The sequence below is a fragment of the Cervus canadensis genome, chromosome 2, assembly GCF_019320065.1.
Source record: "Cervus canadensis isolate Bull #8, Minnesota chromosome 2, ASM1932006v1, whole genome shotgun sequence".
Taxonomy (NCBI): Eukaryota; Metazoa; Chordata; class Mammalia; order Artiodactyla; family Cervidae; genus Cervus; species Cervus canadensis.
Window position 1 is genome coordinate 74274865 of NC_057387.1, and position 24164 is coordinate 74299028.

The window sequence follows — 24164 nt, forward strand, 5'->3', positions numbered from 1 at the left end:
TGGAAGATTACCCCAAATGATAATTACTATAGAGCTACATGCTGTATTTTGCAAAATTACTGAGCTCTGAGGGTTCATCAAAATAAAGGAAATGACTGATTGAGGTTTTGTTCTCATGTATATAGGAAGTTAGGAGTAACTGAATGCAGGTTAACTCTCCTCACATCCCCACTGCCATCAGCCTAGTCTTTAGTCACTATCATACTCTCCTGTACTGTGGTTTATAAAACCAAGTTTAAATTGTAATGTAATATATTTTTTTTATTCAGTGGCCAGAGCGTACTTATCAGAGTCCATATGGAGTTACTGCTGTGGATTTTTCAATCGGCTCACCTAACCTTTTAGCAGTTGGCTATCACAATGGCACTATTGCAATTTATAATGTACAAAACAACAGTAACCTTCCAGTTCTGGATAGTAGGTGAGAAAATCCAAGAATTAGATAAATATATAACATGTACTTTTTTTGGGAGAAGAAAAAATTTATGTTATTTAGTTTTGAGTGAATGTTTATACTGTTATTGAGAGTGATACCATTAGCTTTCAAACATTTGATAATTCCTCATAACGTCTCTCCAGCTGGAATGCTCTGCTTTAACATCTCTTTATCATCTTTTCTGCCTGCTCACCAACAAACTTCTTTTGGTGTATGCTGCTGCTTTTTAAAAAGCTAAAATTTTTTCCAGCTTTACTGAGGTATAATTGACAAATAAAAATTGAGTTTATTTAGGTTGTACCACATGATTAAGTGTACAATGTGATGATTTAATATATGTATACATTGTGAAATGATTAGTGGAATCAAATTAATTAATGCATCCATAATCCCACATATCTGGAGAAGGAAATGGCAATCCACTCCATTATTCTCCCTGGAAAATCCCAGGGACAGAGGAGCCTGGTGGGCCACAGCCTGTTTCATCACAAAGTGTCAGCCATGACTTAGTGACTAAACAACAACAACAACAAGCTCACATAGTTACCATTTTTTTTGTGTGTGGTGATAACACTTAAGATCTACTCTTTTAGCAAATTTCATGTATGCAACATAGCGTTATTAACTATAATCACCATGATGGACATTAGATTTCAAGAACTTTCATTTTATAAATGAAAGAAATAATTAATGTGACATATTGAGAAAATAAAAAAGTTTAAGGTGAAAGAGATTGAAAGATACCTCAAGTTTTTATAATAAACCTGATACTAGTGGAGCAGAAATGAGGTTATATATTCATATTAGTATTTGAATAAACTTCAGAACGACATGACTGAAGTGACTTAGCAGCAGCAGCAAACTTCAGAAGAACTGGAAATAGGCTTTAAAGCACGTGTTTTTTAGGTTAATTTTGAAATTATTTGCATAGTTTTGTAAGTGTGAGCCTTGTGTTCATTTCCGGTCAGAAGATTCGTAACTTTTACCAAATAATCAAGTATATCTAGATTTAAAAGTATTCAGCACTATTGCTTTGGAGGATTCACATAAAAAATCAAGAGAGTCAGTACTAGGAACAAAGCAACCCATTAATCAGACAGGAAAGTAGTAATCTGAGAAATGATTTTAATTTTTCAGAAAAATTTTAAATCTCAGCCTTAGAGAGAAGCAAGCCAGTGGACAATGCTGAAATATAAGAAGAAGGGTGAAGTAACTATTTACTCAAATAGGACTTAAATGACTTACTTATTTATGAGAAATATCCTTGGAAAAATGGAGATACTTATATTCAATGTATCTAAATAAACTAAATTTGCACAACTAGGAAAATGTAAGTGAATAGAGTAAAAGGAGTAGATTCTTAAAAGAAAGAAATATTTGCTTTTATATTCCTGTTATGATAGCAATAAAATTTTCTTTTTGTAAGAAATGAGAAAAATATCAGTGAATATTAGAAAAGTTGTTTTTTTCCCCTGATTTTCAAAATATTTAAAGTCAAAGTCCAGTTCAGAACAATAAAAGCGTCATTCTATGAGTAAGTCATGATGCTTTAGGGAGTTGTCCTTATCACTTAGTATTACAAGTCTTTTTAAAAATTATGATTTTCTACTAGTGATTTTCCTTGTTTTAGTGAATCACCTCAGAAACACTTGGGACCTGTATGGCAACTGCAGTGGATAGAACAAGATCGAGGGACAACAGGTGATGACAAAAGAGAAATACTAGTTTCTATATCAGCGGATGGAAGAATCTCTAAATGGGTTATACGGAAAGGACTGGACTGTCATGGTAAAAATAAATAAATACACACTCTCTCTCTCTCTGTCTCTGTCTCTCTCACACACACACACACACCCCCACCTGCCCCCCCAAATTATCTTTCTCTTGTTATGTGCTGAATTAAAAATTCCTAGTGAACAATGTATAAAAGTTGGTAAGTTTAGGTTTGACTAAATAAGAGAAAAACTGGGCTTGATCATTTTGCTAAGCATCTAACTTTGGTATTTGCTTATTTTAACCTAATGACATGCAAAGAATGGCAGAAATCATTTTATTTGCAGAAGGGACATATTATATCTACAGTACTTTTTCATGTGGTAGAAAGGTATCTATTTTTTCTTTAAAGATTTGATGCGCTTGAGGCGAATGACTGCTAGCACCAGCAAAAAAGGAGCGGAAAAGGAAAAGAAAGGTGAAGCTTTGATATCTCGACAGGCTCCTGGAATGTGTTTTGCTTTTCATCCCAAGGTAAATTATTTCAACACGACTTCTAATCATTGAAGTGTGTTAAGATATAAGACTAGGTCCTTCCCTGGCAGTCCAGTGGTTGAGATGTCACTGTCCAAGGCAGGAGGTGCAGATTCAGTCCCTGGTCAGGGAGCGAAGATCACACATGTCTCATGGCCAAAAACAAAGACAAAAGGTTAGCACGTTAATAAATATTGTGCCTTGTAAGCAGAAAACTAACAAACAAACTTAGGTATCGGCCTAAGGTGAAATGGCACTTTCCAGTTGGCTGTCCTTCATCTGCATTTTAGAGGAAAGGTCTGTTTTTCTGAGCAACAATAGAAGGATTATCTACTCAACTGCTCATTTTAACTTGAATGCCCCACCTTGCCCCTCTTAGGTGCTCTCCTGCTCTATCATAGTGACAGAAACCAAATCCACTATATAGTCTTCCATATCTCATTGTGGGTGGTGACTCTCATGATTCTGGGGATTGGGAAGACCACTTCAGACTATGCCTATCAAGACCAAAATGAAATCAGAGCACTGTTAGTAAAGTTCTGCTTTTCTAATTCTTTTTACCTGGAGGCTCTTTGGAATCAGAAAATTCAGCCACTGTGACTCTTACAAGAAAACATTTCCCTATATATTTTCTATTATATGTAATATGATCATCTCTTTAATGATACCATTATTCACCTACTTATGCAAACCAAAACTTGAGTTCTTACTCTATTCTACTCTATCACCCAGATGATATTTAGGTTTTATCATCCTACTTCTTTTAGTCCAAGGCTACTGTTCATATAGTTCAGGCTTTTATTATTTTTCACTTTGATCACTGTGTATGTGGTCACTCAGTGTGTCTAACTCTCTGTGACCCCGTGGACTGTAGCCCGCCAGGCTTCTCTGTCCCTGGGGCTCCCCAGGCAAGAACACTGGGGTGGGTAGCCAGTCCCTTCTCCAGAGGATCTTTCCTGACCCAGGGATGAAACCCCGGTCTCCTGTATTGCAAGCAGATTCTTTACCTCTGAGTCTTTATCGCTTGTCATATTCTCACTGCATTCATTCTCACATTCCTATAATCTGCTTGTCACCTTGATTCGAGAAGAGTGGTTCTCAATGTGGGCAGGGAGGGGAGTACTTTCCACCAGGGGCATTTCACAATGTCTTCTTCAGATATCTTTGGTTGTTGCAGCTGCGGGAGGTGGGATGTAGGGAGGATAGTTATATCCAGTGAGCAGAGTCCAGGGATGCTGCTAAACACTCTACAATGCACAAGACAACCACCGTCCTCTCCCCACACAAACAAAGAATTCGCTGGCTCAATACATCAATGTTGCTCCCCTGATTTCATCTTTGACTGATAAAGCATGTTATTTAGTTTCCAAATAGTCAAGGCTTTTCTAAGGATCTTTCTGTTGGTTTCTAATTCAATTTCATCACGATCAGAGAACAAACTTTTTATAAACTGAATCCTTTTGAATTTATTGAGATTTGTTTTAGAGCCTAGAATGTGATGTTTACTTGTAAGTATTCCCTGTGCATTTGAGAAAAGTGTATATTCTGCTACTGTTGGGTGAAATGTTCTGTGAATATCAATCAGATTAAGTTGGTTGATGATACTGTTCAAGTTCACTATATCCTTCCTGATTTTCTGCCTGTTTCTTCCATGATTTATTGACAGAAAGGTATTGAAGTGTCTGACCATAATTGTGAATTTGTCTTTTCTCCCTTTGAAATTCTATCAATTTATTCTTTATGTATCTTGAAGCTTTAAGTACATACGTGTTTAGAATTGTCATGTTCTCTTGATTAATCAATTCCCTTATTATACAATGACCTTATTTATAGCTGTTAACATTCTCTACTCTGAAATCTACTTAGTCTGACATTAATGTAGCCACTACACCTTTCTTTTAACTAATATTAGCACAGTTTATCATTTTACATTCTTTTACATTTAACCTATTTATGTCTTTATATTTAAAGTATGTTTCTTATAGGCAGCATATAGTTGAATTTTGCTTTTTTATCCAGTCCTAGAGTCTCTGATTTTTGTGATATTTACACAATTTACCTTTAGTTTGATTGTTGATTTAGTTTGGTTTGAGTCTGTCATCATTCTTGACTAATTTATGTTTAGGAAGAGGTGCGAAACATATTTTACCCCTTTGTCTGGAGGTAGGACTCTGAAGGGCTATCTCAGCTCCAAAGCACTCTGATGCAGCTGCATCATAGTTTAACTTAAATCTCTACCTGTTCCTGTTTCCCTCAAAGAGATTGTTTCTGAGAGAACTTCCCAATAAACCTCTTGCATGGAAATCTCAGTCTCAGGTTTACACACTGAGGAATCCAACTTTAGACAGTGACCTTGAGGAGCTCTAGAGAAAGACATTTATCTGTGTGCTAAGTTGTTTCAGTCATGTCCAACTCTTTGTGACACTTTGGACTATAGCCCACCAGGCTCCTATGTCCACGGGATTCTCCAGGCAAGAATACTGGAGTGGTTTGCCATGCCATCCCCCAGGGGATTATCCCAACCCAGGGATTGAACCCACATCTCTTGTGTCTCCTGCATTGGCAGGCAAGTTCTTTACCATTGAGCCATCAGGGAAGCCCAGAGAAAGATGACCTACTTATAAATACTACTGAGATAATCATTGTTCATATATAAAAAAGGAATTAGATCCCTACCCCTTTATATGCAAAAACTTTTAGAAGAAAATATGGGAGAATATCTCTATGACTTAAAAGTAGGAACAGTTTCTTAAAGCACAAAATCCTAATTATGTAAACTATATAATACCAGCTACATTAAAATGAGAACTTTTATTTACTAAATGACACTAAGAGTTTGTAAAAAAAAAATAAGCTGTATGCTGGGACAAGATTTTTGCAACCTAATAATAGACAAAGCATATGTAATAGGATATATTAGGAACTTATTCAAATGAATATGAAAAAGAAAGATCATTAGTAAAATGGTCAAGAAATATGAACAGAAGAGGAGATTCAATTGGCCAATAAACATAAAAATGTGCTCAACTTTGTTAATATCCACATAAATGAAACTTAAAACCATTCAGTGTAAGTTAATACCTAATAGAATGGCAAAATCTAAGATTTCTGATGTAACCAAGCTGTTGAAGAGAATGTGTGTCGAAAGGAACTTTTATATTCTGCTGAGTGTAAATTGATAATACTACTTTGGGGGGGAAATGGACTTTATTTTGTAATTTAAGCTACATAGACCCCCATGATCTAGTAATTGCATTCTTAAGTACTGATGTATGCTAGAGCAATGTGTCTCAGATTTCAGGGTTCTTATAACTTACCTGGGAATCTTGTTAAAATGATTCTGACTCAGCAGGTCTGGGGCAGGGCCTGACATTCTGCAGTTCTATAATACTACCAGGTGGTGCTGACTTGACATAGCTCCACATAGAGCCCTGACTTTCAGACTTTCTGACTATAACTTCAGTATAGAAAACACATTTTAAATCCCTATTTGGTAATACATCTGAGATGTCTGAGACTCCGTCTAGTTTAATCTCTCGTTCTCAGCAAGAATCATGTTATTGTTGTCATCTGTCTTCTCTCTGACTAATTCTAGTGAAATAATACTGTTTCCCTGGATTGTTAATTCTCTTGTCAGGTAGCTCTAAATGTTAGAAAGTTTCTTCCTCATTTTAAGTGAATGTTTGTCCATGTAATTTCTAGATAGGATACTAAGTTCTACATTCTATTTTAGCAAAGAAAAGAATCTGTATTTTCTTTGCACAGCCATCCTTCAGGGAGTTTAATTATTATAAAATCATGATCTAAGAAAAAGACAACAGTTGTCTACAAGATAGTATTTCTAGTTTTAGTTCTTGAACTTGTTTTAAGAAATCTTGAATTCTGTCTTCTATTTAGCACATTTACTAATACATCACAAGTTAATGCATTTTGACTTTTTGTGTTTAGGACACAAATATCTATTTGGCTGGTACTGAAGAAGGTCATATTCACAAGTGTTCCTGTTCATATAACGAACAATATCTAGATACCTACAGAGGACATAAGGTTAGTTTTAATTACAGTAGGTATGGAAAATTTTATCTTATTATATTTCTGAAAAAAACAGTATCATTAGACACAGCATTTTTATGCAATAATTTATAACTTTGGATTTAAAAATACAAGCTTGAATTTGTATATAAAACACCCATAATATGTGGGGCTTTTAATTTGGCTTCTAGATATCCTTGATTTCTTTTCATAAGTTATTAGGCCACAATTTTTGCTTCTAAAAGACTGCTGATTTAACATGCTGATCTCAAAGTAAAACTGTCTCTGGCATATATATATTCCCTACATTTTTAAATGATAGTTCCTACCATGTTTTCTCCCTTATTTTTGTTTATTTTTCTTAATATTCCTAAACTATAGTATATGCTAATATTTAGTAAGTACAGTAGCAAATATATTTGTATGCTTCTGTATGTCATAATTTAGGGAAGAGATTCAACTTTGACCTAGTATTCTTAGCTAAGATAATACTTACACAATAATGCATGGCGTATAAAGCTTTTAGAAATCTGAGCATTTTAAGTTTGTTGGTCAAATATAAGACATTAAATACTACTTACTATGTATCTTAATTTATTTTTCTAATCCTAGGGACCAGTGTATAAAATAGCATGGAACCCATTTTGCCATGATGTTTTCTTAAGCTGTTCTGCAGATTGGGGTGTTATTATATGGCAACATGAGAATCTCAAACCATTTTTGAGTTTTTATCCAACTACTTATGTTGTTTATGATATTGCCTGGTCTCCAAAGTCATCCTACATATTTGCAGCTGCAAATGAGAGCAGAGTGGAGATTTGGGACCTTCACATCAGCACGTAAATATTAGCATTTTTCTTGAAGATAATTGTAGATAATAAAAGTAGAAGATAATTGCAGTTCCATCTAAATGGTGCCTGGTGGTTTTGACATTGGTTAGAGAGAACTATAGTTACTTTAAAACAAGTAATAGTTCACACTGTGGGAGTCCTTTATAAATAAAGTGATGTGCCAGGATAATATATTAATTACCTATATCATATGTATTAATAGTTTCAAAATATTTGGATGAAAATAGGTTACTCTATCTCCTCAATTAAAAAAAATGTATTTATTTATTTGGCTGCATCAGGTGTTAGTTGTACCATGTAAGATCTTTTAGTTGTGACATGCAAACTCTTAGTTGCAGTATGTGGGATCTAGTTCCCTGACCAAGGATTGAAGCCAGGTCCCCTGCATTGGGAGCGTGGAGTCTGGCTACTGAAACACCACGGTACTCCCTCATCAAATTTTTATAGACTGATATAGGATATCATAACTACCTTGAATTCTTTGTCATTGTCTGGTTTATGGAAGAATGCAGAGAGGCACTTTTCTAATTCTTCTTAACTGAAGACCTTTTATTAGTAATATAAAGAAAGGGAGCAAAATAAGTATTTTTTTAAATGATATTTACTTAGTCTCTTACTTCATTTTAAAACATATTTGCACTTATGGCTGATTCATATCAATGTATGACAAGACCCACTGAAATGTTGTGAAGTAATTAGCCTCCAACTAATAAAAAAATTAAAAAAAAAAAAACAAAACAAACAAACAAACAAACAAACAAAAAAAAAAACATATTTGAAGAGACATGCATTTAATTAAAATTTTTTAAAGTGTTACGTCAAAGTTATTAGAGGGCCATAGACCGTTGTTTTTAGTATGAAAGTTTATACAGTGCTGGAATTGTGTTTAATGATTCTACTTCTTCAATCATTATTTCAATATTAGAAAATATTGTAGACCTTCAGACAAGTTATTAAGGAGGAAAGCATGGAAATACGTTCTTGTTTGAAATAAATGATATAAAATTCAATGGGTAATGGGTAATAATCACAATTTTTTTCCTAGAGATTAATAGTTTAGTAACTTTAAAATTTAGTCACAACTCATTCTATAAAACAATTTGAACCAAAAACTCAAGGAGTACAACACAAAACAATTTATTTTTGAGTATGAGATGACTAACATAGCAAGTGGTTACTTACAGGAGTGTCATCTCTGATTTTTTTTTTCCTAGTAAGATTGTAGTTCCCAGGCAAAATTTCTTCAGAAGAGATATGCAAGTTACTGCTTCTTTTATAAGAATGTCAATGGATTGCTTTGGATGAGCAATAGTAGAGAAGGTTCTTGTTTAGAGAACCTTGGAACAAGGTTCTAAATCTTGTTCAGATTCACTTCTGGTCCAGGGATTCATTTGGATCAAAACATCCTTCCCTTAAAAGACATTTATTATTTAACAAGTTATACTAGAGATCCTCAGAGAAACTGAACCAATAAAATAGAGATGGTGGGAGGAAGGGAGACAGAAAGAGACAGAGAGATTTAAAAATATTGGCTCATGTGATTGTGGGCTGGCAATTCCCAAGTTTGCTTGACAGGGTAGCAAGCCGGAGTTTCCATCAGGGGAGTCCATGTTGCAGTCTTGAGTGCAAAGGCAGTATAGAGGCAGAAATTTATTCTGCTTTGAGGACCTCAGTCTTTTCTTTTAAGGCTTTCAACAAATTAGATGAGGCCAACTCACTTTGTGGAGGATAATTTGCTTTATTCAAATTCTACTGATTAAAGTTAATCATATCATACTTTCACAGCAATGTGTAGACTGGTGTTTGACTAAACAACTGAAAACCACAGCCTAGCCAAGTTAATGCATAAAATTAATCATCACAGGAGTTTAAAGTATGAGTTCACTTCTTAATTGTGAATACTTTAATTTATTTAGTTGAAATTAGTTGATTGAAAGAATGAAAGCTTTGATTGAATAAAAGGTGAGAAGTAGTTATTTTGCTTTTGGAAACACACAAAGACGCTTTTGGTTTTTGTTACATGAAATCACACGTATCTCAGACTTTTCTTAGTCTGTATGTAAAAAGAACATATTAACAATAACTAAATTTACAAATACAGTATTTCATTACAGTTTGGACCCTCTGATTGTCCATGTTGCTAACCCTGGAATCAAGTTCACAACTGTTCTTTTTGCTAAGCAAACAGATTGCCTTCTGGTGGGAGATAGCGATGGACAAGTTGCTGTATATGAATTAAAAAATATGCCCACTACTTTGGACTCTAACAGGGTAAGACTTGAAAGTCAAAATCTTATGTCATTTTATGATTTTATTCAGCTGTAGTTTTGCGTCATACAAGAGATTTACTTTTCTCAAATATCTGAATTGTGGCACAGTGGAAAGATATATATAAGTCCCAAGAGTGGCATGGTGCCTAGTAGGCTTATTTTACTTGAGCCTCACAGTCTTTATCTGTTAAATGAAAACATCATTCATTTTTAAAAGTAAATAATGTTGTTGAGCAGAATAATTATAAATATTATATGAAATAATTTAAAACTGTCCCTAGATTATGGTTGTGACTGTTCTCTGCAAATATTCAAAGACTTTTACAAGATATATTTTGATTTATTTATTTTTGTCAGAAAAGTAGAATTTATGGGTAAGCATGAGTAAGGAGGGGCAGCACCAAGGCTCTCATGAGTGCAGGACCCATTTGTCAGAAGGCCACGATTAGGGATATATTTGACCCTACAGCCATCTAGGATGAGCCGCTTTTCAACCATCATGTTTTCAAATTCACCTGCATTAAACTTAGTAAATCCCTACTTTTTGGAGATGTGGATCGTCTGGTGACCAGGGAACTTGAACTTGGCTCTGAGGAGGGCCTCAATCACAGGTTTATTGTTCTGCTACTAGGTGTGGATGGCCATTATGACTCTGGCCACTGTTCCCTGGGACTTTCCAAAGGCACCGAGCATACCTGTCTGGAGCCTAGACAGAACAGCATGCCAGTCATGAAGGTCCACTAGAAAGAGTTGCCTCCTCGGCTTCTTAGGGCAACCTGTACAGGCAATGGCCCGGGAGGCTGCTGTTTGCGGCCATTGCACACTGGGCCCCTGTGAGGAAGAGCACAGTCAGCCTAAGTGGTTGCAAAAAGAAATAATATTTTATTTTTAAATCTTTTTGGAAATAATATTTTTAGATGTTATCCAGTGTTCCTAAGGTTGCTATTTGTTTCTATTGGGTTGACATTATCCTCTTCCCTAACTCTGATCTTCAGATATCAAAGCTTTGTTATAAAACTTTGATAAGTAAATCAGCATCACTAGATGCCCACTATTTTTAATATTATATATATATTTTTTTGCTTATTTGTTGTTTAAAAGTTTTTTAAATTGAAGTAAAGTTGATTTATAGTGTTAAATCACATAGAGATTTGGTATTTTTATATATTATACTTAACTTAAAATTATTATAAAATATTGGGTATATTCCCTGTGCTTTACATTATATCCTTGTATCTTATTTATTTTATACCTAGTAATTTATACCTCGTAATCCCCTTCCCTTATCTTGCTACTCTCTCCTCCCCTCTCCCCACTGGTAACCACTAATTTGTTCTCTGTATCTGTGAGTCTTGTTTCTATTTTGTTACATTAATTTGTTCATCTTATTTTTTAGATTCCACATATATGTGAAAACATATAGTATTTATCTTTCTCTGACTTACTTCACTAAGCATGCTGCTAAGCATAATATCCTCCAAATCAATCCATGTTGTTGCAAATGGCAGAATTTCATTTTCTTAAAATTCCTGGGTAGTAATCCACTATATATATATATATATACACACACACACATATATATACACACATATATATATACACACTATATAGATGTCCATTATTTTCAAGATAGCTTTTCAGTATTTTTCTGTTTATGTTTAGATTTCTAGTTTAAGGAATGATCTGGTAAATATTACCATGAATATATTAACATGTTAACAATATTAAAAATATACATGAATCAATAAGAAAAACCACTAAGACTCCAATAGAAGGGTGAGTAAGGTCAGGAACAGTTCATTCACAAAATATGGCTGGTAAATATATTTTAAAATTTAACCTCATTAACAAAAAATATTTCATTAAGTTAAATGAAAAGCATTCATTTTATAGAATTCTCATATATCAGATTAACAGAAATTCTTTTAATTGGCCTACTTATTCAGTTCAGTTCAGTTCAGTTCAGTCGCTCAGTCGTGTCTGACTCTGTGACCCCATGAATCGCAGCACGTCAGGACTCCCTGTCCATCACCAACTCCCAGAGCTTACTCAAACCCATGTCCATCGAGTTGGTGATGCCATCCAGTCATCTCATCCTCTGTCATCCCCTTCTCCTCCTGCCCCCAATCCCTCCCAACATCAGGGTCTTTTCCAACGAGTCAACTCTTTGCATGAGGTGGCCAAAGTATTGGAGTTTCAGCTTCAGCATCAATCCTTCCAATGAACACCCAGGACTGATCTGCTTTAGGATGGACTGGTTGGATCTCCTTGCAGCCCAAGGGACTCTCAAGAGTCTTCTCCAACACCACAGTTCAAAAGCATCAATTTTTCGGTGCTCAGCTTTCTTCACAGTCCAACTCTCACATCCATACTTGACCACTGGCCTACTTATTACTGACAGACATTTGGTAAGATAGGTCCCTCTTTTTTTTTTTTCATTTATTTTTATTAGTTGGAGGATAATTACTTTACAATATTGTTAGTGGTTTTTGTCATACATTGACATGAATCCGCATGGATTTACATGTATTCCCATCCCGATCCCCTCCCATCCCTCTCTACCCAATCCCTCTGGGTCTTCCCACTGCACCAGGCCGAGCACTTGTCTCATGCATCCACCTGGGCTGGTGATCTGTTTCACCATGATAATATACATGTTTCGATGCTGTTCTCTCGAAACACCCACCCTCGCCTTCTCCCACAGAGTCCAAAAGTCTGTTCTGTACATCTGTGTCTCTTTTTCTGTTTTGCGTATAGGGTTATCATTACCATCTTTCTAAATTCCATATATATGTGTTAGTATACTGTAATGGTCTTTATCTTTCTGCTTACTTCACTCTGTATTGATGGCTCCAGTTTCATCCATCTCATTAGAACTGATTCAAATGAATTCTTTTTAACGGCTGAGTAATATTCCATGGTGTATATGTACCACAGCTTCCTTATCCATTCGTCTGCTGATGGGCATCTAGGTTGCTTCCATGTCCTGGCTATTATAAACAGTGCTGCGATGAACATTGGGGTGCACGTGTCTCTTTCAGATCTGGTTTCCTCAGTGTGTATGCCCAGAAGTGGGATTGCTGGGTCATATGGCAGTTCTATTTCCAGTTTTTTAAGGAATCTCCACACTGTTTTCCATAGTGGCTGTACTAGTTTTGCATTCCCACCAACAGTGTAAGAGGGTTCCTTTTCTCCACACCCTCTCCATTTATTGCTTGTAGACTTTTGGATAGCAGCCATCCTGACTGGCGTGTAATGGTACCTCATTGTGGTTTTGATTTGCATTTCTCTGATAATGAGTGATGTTGAGCATCTTTTCATGTGTTTGTTAGCCATCTGTATGTCTTCTTTGGAGAAATGTCTGTTTAGTTCTTTGGCCCATTTTTTGATTGGGTCATTTATTTTTCTGGAATTGAGCTGCAGGAGTTGCTTGTATATTTTTGAGATTAATCCTTGTCTGTTGCTTCATTTGCTATTATTTTCTCCCAATCTGAGGGCTGTCTTTTCACCTTGCTTATAGTTTCCTTTGTTGTGCAAAAGCTTTTAAGTTTCATTAGGTCCCATTTGTTTAGTTTTGCTTTTATTTCCAATATTCTGGGAGGTGGGTCATAGAGGATCCTGCTGTGATTTATGTCGGAGAGTGTTTTGCCTATGTTCTCCTCTAGGAGTTTTATAGTTTCTGGTCTTACATTTAGATCTTTAATCCATTTTGAGTTTATTTTTGTGTATGGTGTTAGAAAGTGTTCTAGTTTCATTCTTTTACAAGTGGTTGACCAGTTTTCCCAGCATCACTTTTTAAAGAGGTTGTCTTTTTTCCATTGTATATCCTTGCCTCCTTTGTCGAAGATAAGGTGTCCATAGGTTCGTGGCTTTATCTCTGGGCTTTCTATTCTGTTCCATTGATCTATATTTCTGTCTTTGTGCCAGTACCATACTGTTAGGTCCTCTCTTATACTGACAGTTGAAATAAAAATTAGTGTCAGTTCTTTGGGAGCCATTTGGCAATCTGAACCAGAATTGTTGACTTTTGGAACTCTATCTTACAGAAATATTCATAAAGGCAACCTAAGAAATTATGTTTTGTGATAGGATGAGACAAAAGAGAAAAGGAAAGAAAAAAAGGAAAAGGAACCAATCTAAATATCCAACCAGAGGGAAATATGACTAAGCAAGTCAGAAGTGCTGATTAGATTTGGGTTACATGTAAGAGGTGGAGTTTTGCCCCAGCCATATGGACTATGTTTGTTAAACAAACAAGCAAACAAAAAATACTTACTTACATACATACTAGCTTGCTTGGAACTTTGTACACGGTTTGGTTCTCTACCCACTTCAAGTCTTTGCTCAAATGTCAATTTCTTAGTGAAGTCTTTCCTGGCCACCTTATTTAAAATTGCAGCCTCTACCCTCCCCCACACTCCCTATTCAATACTCCTCCATGACTAATGTTCTTAATAACACTTATCTTTGTTATCTTTGTGAGTGTGTGTGTGTGTGTGTGTGTGTGTGTGTACGCACGCGCGCACATGCGCTCAGTCACTCAGTGGTGATGTCCTGCTCTTTGATACCCCAGGGACTGTAGACCGCAAGGCTCCTCTGTCTATGGGATTTCCCAGGGAAGAATACTGGAGTTTTAATTGATTTATTTTGTTAATTGCCCATCTCCCACAGCTAGATTATAAGCTCTACATAAACATTGAATTTGTCTCTATTGTTCTGGGCTATGTCCCTGTGGCTTAGTACAGTGTCTGGCTTAGAGTAGTTATCAATAAATGTTTTTTTTTTTTTAAATAAATACGCATTGAAAAGCTAGAGAAAAAAATCACAGAAGCATTGTTTCTTAGAGGTAGGATCATAAGTGAATTTTAGTATTATATCAGTTTTATAAGTCATTATAGTACACCGAATAATTGTTTAAATGCATTGGTCTCCTTACAAAATAGTTTTAGTGTGCTCTGAGAATGCATCTCTAATGCCTTATTTTTTCCATGATATGAACTATTTTAATATTTTCATTTTCTCACACATTCACTGAATATAAGATATTTTAACAGGATGGGGATGTTTGTGCTCATAGTGAACCTTGGTTAAGATATACAGCTCAACAGCCAAAAGAAATTAAAAGAGAATTCTATTCTTTATTTAAGTCTTTCAAAGAAACATTAAAAATGAATCCAAATATATAGTTCATAGTATTCCTTTTGCTTCTTCCACCCATAGCTCTCAAATCTTAAATATAAACTCAAGGCCTGAATCCATTCTTTTTTGTCTCTGTAATTCTTTCAGTGCTAAGAACTTGTCCACAAGCTCTGAAGTGGGGGCAGTGGGGAAGGGGGGCTTGAATCTTTTCAAAATTTTTATTAGTATGTGTTGGTGTAGTGGTTGGAGGGAAATCTGTAAGCATTAGCATGTTGATTCTTTTCATCACATATATTTTTATCTAGTATCTATCAAATGCTACAATAATTTGTCGATATAAGTTATAATATTTTGTATACATGTCTTTCTTACTAATTTGAGCTGTTTGAAATTTGTGTATTCAAGTATCTAGCATAGCACCATGTAATAGACATTGAGCAAATGTTGAATAGATGTGTGAATGAACAAACCTACAGAAAAAGGCATATGGTTTCTAAGAAAGAAACAACATATGCTTAAAAAATGTAATCGGGTCATAAAGAACAAAATAATGAACTCCTATAGAGTCGGACATGACTGAAGTGACTTAGCAGCATGGGAACAAAGAGCAGGAAAATAGTTGACTTTTGAAAGGAGAATAGGAAGAAGAAAAAGGAAAAAATAAGAATGCGTTGGGGAAGGCTTTCACACAGGAGACTGAATTTCAACAATGTTTTGGAGGATCAGGATTTTTTCTGTAGACAAGAGAGTAGAACTGTTATTCCAGACTGAGAGAAAGGCTTGAACAAAAATATCGAATTGAAGAGGTCCCTGGCATGCTGCACTCCATGAGGTCGCAAGGAGTTGGACAGGACTGAGCGACTGAACTGAACTGAATTTGGCATTTTAAGGACATCGTGAGTAGACTTTTTGACTGGTAAAGAGATCGCTTGAGAAAAGAGCAACAAAAGGACCAGTTAGGCCATTTAGGACCAGAAAATGTATGACTGCCAAGATGAGGAATTTGATCTTTATTACATAGGTTACCAGGGCTTCCCTGATAGCTCAGTTGGTAAAGAATCCACCTGCAATGTAGGGAACCATGGTCTGAATCCGGTTCAGTTCCTGGGTCGGGAAGATCTGTTGGAGGAGGGATAGGCTACCCACTCCAGTATTCTTGGGCTTTCCTTGTGGCTCAGCTGATAGAGAATTCACCTGCAGTGCCAGACACCTGGGTTCGATCCCTGGGTTGGGAAGATCCCCTGGAGAAGGCAAAGGCTACCCACTCCAGTATTCTGGCCTGGAGAATTCCATGAACTGTATAGTCCATGGGATGACAAAGAGTCTGACAGGACTGAGTGACTTTCACTTTCATACAGATTACTAAAAACTACTTAAGGTTTACAATTCCAGAAGTGACAAAGGGGGAAAAAATTAAATCCCCATCTCACATTTTGTATAATAGTGAATGGCAAATGGATTGAAGACTATGGGGGAAAATAAACAAACTCCTAAAAGATACTGTAGGATAATGTGTTAATGATTTAAAGTCAGGATAGATTTTTAAAAAATGACCACCCCAAATCTCCTACTTTTTTTCAAATTTTTTCCTTTTCTTTATTTGTAAAATAGGTATAATATTGGCACTAGAATCAAAGGTTGTTAGAAAGAATGAAAACGTTTCAGTTTGGTAAAAAAAAAAAAAATTGAAAGGATGGCCTTTTAGGTACCCTGGTGTTTATAATTCAATTTTAAGTTGTTTTAGCATCTGTAAGGCAGACTTGTTCCATCCACTTTCTTAAACGTTTAATAAAGTCTGCTACATAGGAAAAAAAAGAATGAGTTAATATGTGCAAAGTGGTTAGAACTGTTACTGGCACATAGGAAACTCTCTATAAATCTCAATTATTTTTTGTATGATTATTTTGTCAAAATTCATATTTTCTGTCCAGCATTTCATATTCCAAGTTAAAAACAACAGATTGGAAGAAGAAATTTCCAAGATATATGAAAGACATTTAATATCCAGTGTATGTAAAAACTCCTACAAGACAATAAGAATGATTCAATTTTTTAAATGAGCAATGTATAAAATATTAACTCAGAGCAGAGGAAACTAAATTATCGAATAAACTTGTAAAGCAACATTCATTCTCATGAATAATGAGGAAATGTGCAATTAAAATTTTACAAGATACCAGTTCATATTGATCAGATTTACCAAAATTAAAATATTAGTTAATATCAAGCATTAGCAGAGTTGTAGGGAACTAGGAATTCTTATGCAGGGATCATGGGAATATGAATTAGCATGACCTCTTTGGAAAGTAGTTCAATAAAACTGAAATTTCAGATATCATGTAAGCCAGTGATACCATGAGATTCTCTTGCACATGTGTACTAAGGGAAATATGAGTGGCAATATGAGGTTTTTTTTTAATGTTTCTTTTAGACAGAGATGATAACTCAGTTCAGTTTCACTTAAAACATTCACATTACAAAATTTAAAAAAAATTTAGTCTTAGTTCACCTTAAACTCTTAGATTATATATTTTATTATTCTAAGTCTAGGAAACTTTAATAAATACTTTTAAGTGAGTTTTTGTAACAATTAAATTTCTTTGAATCTTTTAAATTGCATTTATAAATTTAATATATTGGATTTTAAATACTTCAATTGTCTTAGGGCAAACAAATCTCAGATACTTAAGGAATTCCTATTAGCTTAATAAGTTTAAAATATTGAATATGCTGAATCTTAAATTTTCCTAAATGTTCCAATGCTTTTTACAAATTAATAATATTTCAGTCTATGATTACAAATTTAAATCAATTACCTAATTGCATTATAGGTAATTTTAATTAGAATCATAAACTTATTTGTTAGATAATCAAATATGACAAATTATTTTATATATAATGAATATTTAAAATACCAAGCATGTATAAATGCTTTAATACAAAAATATTATAATTACCTGTTTGATTTGCTGCATTATTTCTATACTCAGTCTTTATTCTTCTCAGGGCAAACATGTTTTCCCAATAAAGAAATGAGTGAAACATCCCAAGTAGTTTGGAGATTATTTTCTCAACTGTCCTGGATGCATATTGATAGTAGATGTTCAAGGGCATTTTCCCAACTACCTTGGCTGCCAGGCTGAGCCCCATTTCAGTTGTTTTCTCAACACCCTCCATATGTAGGTGTCTCAAAGCCCATTCTCTTCAAGTCTGGTTACATATTACCTTCATATCACATATTTTCTTGGAAGTCTGCAACTCTGGATGTGTTGCTGCATCTTGATTCATTTCAATTCATTTATTGACTGTGTCATCAATTCTAAATTACAACAGTTTTCCTATCTTGTAGAACTATAATTGTTCTAGATGTTTAAATGACGTCTGTATGGATTCTGTATATCTCCTAGGGCTTTGTTTAGTTTCTTGGTAGTGGTCTGAAAGACGGGCTAATGAGAAAAGAACGCTCATAACAGCCTTGTTTCTATACTGATAAATTGGAAACAATCTAAATGATCATCAGTGGGATATTGGATAAATAAAATGTGGCATAATCACATAAATGACTACAATACAGAAGTTTGATATATATTTCAATATGTCAATTTGACAAATTTTGAACAAATCTTAAAAAACATAGTGTTGCATGACAAAAGCAAATTTGTCAGAAGGTAAATACAATATGTTATGGTTTATGTAATATTATTTAGACACACAACTCAAAATTAAGTCCTTTACTTGTTATATTTATAGTTAGTAAAAGAAAATAATATAGATTAGAATGTGAAAGAAAATTTTCATTTTTGTGTTTTGATTTTAATCAGTTAGAGACATCTTTTATTTTGAGCAGTATACTCTGTAAGCAGAAGGCTAAGCTCAGAGAGTCTGAATGTTTTCAAAAAACAAGTGTGTGTGTGGGGGAGAGGGGTGGTGTATGTGAATGATTTCAATGCTGGTGAGCAAAAGTTTTCTTTTAACAAATATATTACATACATTAGTAAATAAATACAGTTTCCTAATACAAATAAGTTTTCATTCTTTTTGGCCATTGAATTTTAAAGGTTCAGTGGGTTATATTTCTGAAAGATTAAACAAAAAATCATTAATCAGATTTTTTTGTTAATTATAACTGACCACAGGCTTAACTGGTACACTTCCTCCTTAGCTTTTCAGCGAAGAATTGTAATCATAATAGTAATTTAAAGTCTCAAAATAATTAGTGTCAAACCATTATTTCCCATAAAGATATCTTACCATGTAATGTTATGACCTACAATTTCTCTGTTAATTTTAACCAAGAGTTAATCAAAATTTTGCTAGTCATATGGTTTCACCATACAGGAAATACGTACACCAAATTTATGATAAAAGCTGCCTCTGGGAAATGAAAGGTGAGGGAAGAATAGAATTGGAGAGGGGTACAAAGAGAACTTCATCAGTAAAGTTTTATTTATTTTACTAAAAAATATTCAAGGCAAAGATGACATTTGTTGATTTAGGGTAAATATGTAGTTCACAGTGGCCAAGTACCAGACAGCCCATGCATCGAGTGTACTGGAACAGGGTTCATTGAGAGAAACCCATGTAGAAAGGATCAATAGCAACTTTAGGACCACAACACCTGCTCATCTTCTCTTGCCCATCACTTTCTCTGACCTTGCACAGAAGGAGAAAGGGCTGTGGAGGTTTTAAGTGACATGATTTCTGAAACTCTGGACCCTCCCAATGTGACCAAGGGTCAGAATATCATTGTCACAGGACATGGCAGGACATTGGTTCTAGCCCTATCCTACCGATTCAGGGCTCATGTTTACGGTAATGCATCAGCCTGGTGCCTGATATGAACAGGAGGCTGGGGTCCAAACCTTGCAGTTACAAGTTTATGATGCAGTTGGATGTTGACAGGACTTACCACCACATTAGCATTTATTGTTGTTTGAAGCACCAGCTCCTCTCTTGGTGCGCTGGGGCTTGGTTGCTGGGGGCCTAAGTCTTGCGAACAGAATTATGGCTTAAGCACTTGGCAGAAGTCAATTTCAGTGGCATGAACCAACTCCTTTTCTGGAGGCAGCCTGTAGAGAATCACTCCTAAATACTGTTTCTACTCTTATGTTTCAGTATACTAATGCTTGCATCTTTTCCTTCGTACTTTTGAATGTAAATTTTTTTCCCCAAATTAAGAGAAAAAAAGAGAAGTGAATTCTTCAAAAATACAAACACATTCATATGTGTGTGTGTATATATATGTATATATGTATATATATATATGTATATGTGTGTGTGTATATATATATATATATATATATATGTATAAATTAATGCTGAGAGACATTGAAGGCAGAAAAGATAGACCATTCAATAAATATTTACTGAGCATGTATTATGTGACAGGGTCTATTTTAGGCACTAAAATAAAACTGAACAAGCTATAGTAATGATCTACTAATCTACCCAAGTGAGAGACTGAACTAGATCTAGGTAGGTTTGAGCATCCCTCCCACCCCCTATCTTACCCCTCACAGAGCCCCAAGCTGAGCTCCCTGTGTTATACAACAGCTTTCCACTAGCTATCTATTTTATACATGATATTGTATATAGAGTGTGATAGTCAAGTGTATGAAAGTCACTCAGTCATGTCGACTCTTTGCGACCCCACAGACTATACAGTCCATGGAATTCTCCAGGCCAAAATACTGGAGTGGGTAGCCTTTGCCTTCTCCAGGGGGATCTTCCCAACCCAGGGATAGAACTCAGGTCTCCCTCATTGCAGACAGATTCTTTACCAGCTGAGCCACAATGGTATGGATATATTGTGGACTTCCCTTGTGGCTCAGTGGTAAAGAACAACTGCCAGTGCAAGAGATATAAGAGACCTGGGTTCGATCTCTGGGTCAGGAAGATCCCCTGGAGAAGGGAAAGGCTACCCACTCCAGTATTCTTGCCTGGAGAAGCCCATGGACAGACGAACCTGGAAGGCTACAGTCCATGGGATCACAAGGAGTCAGACACTACTGAGGTGGCTTAGAAGGCAGGCGTGCACAGCATGCGTGCATTGTATACAGTGCTACTCTCAGTTTGCCCCACCCTCTCCAGTTTAGCAGTTGATTTGGTGTGTCAGAGGTTAAAGGGATAGGGAGTGAAACAGATCACCAGCCCAGGCTGGATGCATGAGACAAGTGCTCGGGCCTGGTGCACTGGGAAGACCCAGAGGAATCGGGTGGAGAGGGAGGTGGGAGCGGGTATCGGGATGGGGAATACTTGTAAATCCATGGCAGATTCATATCAATGTATGACAAAACCCACTACAATATTGTAAAGTAATTAGCCTCCAACTAATAAAAATAAATGGAAAAAAAAAAGGATAGGGAGGTGCCAAAGAGAGTATAGTATAAGCTAAAAGATAGGAACTGACTTACATAACATTATCTATGGTGCTTATAACTCTTTGCAGTTTATAAAACACCTTCAACTACATTAGCTCAATCATCTCTTACAACAATCTTTGGAACTGGATGTTAATATTTTCATTATGCATTTAAAGAAACTAACATTCCCAGATATCAGTGATTTCCTCAAGATCAACTTTTCTATGTGATAGAGAAAATCCTAGCCTTCTCTTCCAATTCCCATCTTTTTACTGTGTCTTTCCTGAAAACTCACCTCCCGTCTTTGGTTTCATTTACCCCTTTGATACAAAGATCATTATTATTAAATGAAATACCAGTCCACACAGAAATTCAGACGTTTTACTCTCTCTAATGAAACACTACAGATCAACAAAGAGCTTAAGGTAGCATTAAGACTAAAAGTAATTTTACAGATGAAAAAACAGGATTAAGCATTAAAGCTAAACAGGAGCTGCCAAAATTGTCCCTTTACTGAATCCTTATAAAATTGTTTATCAAACTTCATTAAGAGAGCCTCTCAAAGGAAAGAGCAATTCATACTAGGAAGTAAATGTTACTATTTAAACTTAACTTGGTTTGTTTCCTTTTATAGTCCCATTGGATGCTCTTTATATGTGTATCACTAGCTTATAAATTTTAAATGGCATTTTAAACACTACTTTACCTCTAATTTGTATTTTATTGCCTTTTAATTGTGTAACTTTTTTTCTTTTCAGGGAGACGTAATAGTGACTTTGCTTGGGCCCAAGTCAAGTCAAGCATAATTCATCATCAGTAGTAGAACAATGTTTAATAACCAGCAGTCTGGTTTGTATGAAGTAGGCTGGGATTTTGATTATAGAAAACACTACTTGATGTATAACTTCCATCTAAATTTAATTTACTTCAGATAAATGTAATTAGTTTTATTATTTGAGCTAACTGTAAGAGTTTCATTGTATTTTTCTTAATTTTTGAAATTTATTTCTATTCTTTTTCTTTGTCATATTCCAAGTACATTATAAGTAGAAATATGTACTTGTAAAATATCCAAATAGGTTAGAAATTGTTATTCCTTTAGAAGCAAAGCTTATGAACTATTAGGATTACTTAAAACACAATCTTTATTAAGACAAAAGGTCCATACACTTTTAACTTTCTGCTTTCTGAGCTCTGTTTTCCAGTGTTTATAAATTATGCAGATGTTAGCATTATGAGAATATTGGATATTCATACCCAATTTTAAATAAGAACTTTATATTCTTAGATCTGAGAGGTATAGCTATAGAACTGAGTTAGACTATTTGACTAGCAAAAGACATGACAGCCAATGTCAGAATTGCATTGTTTGGCCAGCAGGCATCACACTCCCAATTCAGAAATAAGAACTAGCCTGGGACACATCAGGGCATTCTTCTCTGCATCCTTCAGAATCTGCTCTGGGTTTTAAGCCCAGACTAAAGTAGATCCAGATAAAATATAGAGAGTACATGATATATAGTTTCCATTGGGATGTTATTTTGTGAACAGTTCTAGAGCAACCTTATAGAAATAGGAGGAATGGGAGCCATAATAGTTTACCATAAATATTCAAGAATTGTTAGCCAACTCATTTTATCCTGGTTAAGGGCCTAAGAAAAGAGTGGTGGTGACTGGGCTGACTTTAGGCTTTTGTGCTAGGTATTCATGATTTCATTTGGTCATTCTCTACTAGGCATGTCCCATGAAGAACTTACTGAGAGTTCTGAGAGTAAATTTGAAGCACCTCTTTCAAATATAGATGGCAACAGTGTGTTCCTTGCTGTTTGTTTTAAAAAGTCCTGGTGTTTGTTAACTGAGACAATAGGGCAGTATAGCCTGTTCTATGAAGCATTCAAAGTGGAGAGGAGAGCATAAGGCACTTGAAAGTCACTAAACTGTCTGAAAAGTAATATATATTAAAAACAGAATGGAATCAGTGCAACAGTGGGAATTACCTTTTACGAGTATCCATTCACAATCTTCATTTCTTTGGAGCCATCCTTTAAACAAAAGAAAGGCAATTTTTAGGTGGACTGAAAGCTTAGATAAGGTTATAAGGATTATAAATGTTCAGGTTATTAGGATTTATAAATTATAAATTTTCTACTGGTTTAAGTCATTAATTCTTTGTCTTTTTTTTTTTTTTAAAGGTTTGGACTTCCCATAAAACTTTGTATAACAAAATAAAAATGTAATTGAAGAAAATGTGTCTCTTTTTATTTTATATTTTTTATTTTAGAAAATTTTCACATATTCTATTCTCATTGCTCATCAGGCCTAAATGAAAAGCAAATCCATTTTATTCTTCTTGGATCCTAGGCAACTGATCCTGAACTGAATCTATTCCATTGTATGAAATCATATAATACATAGCCTTTTCAGATTGACTTCTTTCATGTAATAATATGAATTTAAGGTTTTTCTATGTCTGCTCATGGTTTTATAGTTAATTCCTTTTTAGGGCTGAATAATGTCCAGTGTCTGAACGTACCACAGTTTGTCATTTACCAACTGAAAGACATTTAGCTTGCTTTAAAAACTGGGCAGTTATGATTAAAGTTGCTATAAACATCCATGCACAGGTTTTTATGTAGAATAAGTTTTCACCTCCTTTGAGAAAATACCAAGGAGTACAATTTCTGGATCATATGGTAAGGGTATATTTAGTTTTGTAAAAAAACAAAACCCTGAACTGTCTTCCAAAGTGGTTATACCATTTTTCATTCCCACCAGCAATTTATGAGAGTTCCTGTTGCTCCACATTCTTGCCAGCTTTGGTGTCACC

General features: G+C 35.1%; 1 protein-coding gene and 1 pseudogene across 1 annotated transcript in view; one reads left to right on the plus strand and one right to left on the minus strand.

Moving 5' to 3' along the window:
• The window catches only part of DNAI4 (dynein axonemal intermediate chain 4), a 103943-nt gene extending 80364 nt beyond the window's left edge, over positions 1–23579 (plus strand). The window contains 7 exon segments of the mRNA XM_043461026.1: positions 270–421; positions 2067–2224; positions 2562–2683; positions 6632–6730; positions 7328–7554; positions 9681–9837; positions 22096–23579. Of these exon segments, the coding sequence (XP_043316961.1) occupies positions 270–421; positions 2067–2224; positions 2562–2683; positions 6632–6730; positions 7328–7554; positions 9681–9837; positions 22096–22143 (963 nt within the window). The 3' untranslated portion in view covers positions 22144–23579.
• LOC122437501 lies at positions 10585–10704 on the minus strand (annotated as a pseudogene).
• Positions 23580–24164: the final 585 nt, after the last annotated feature.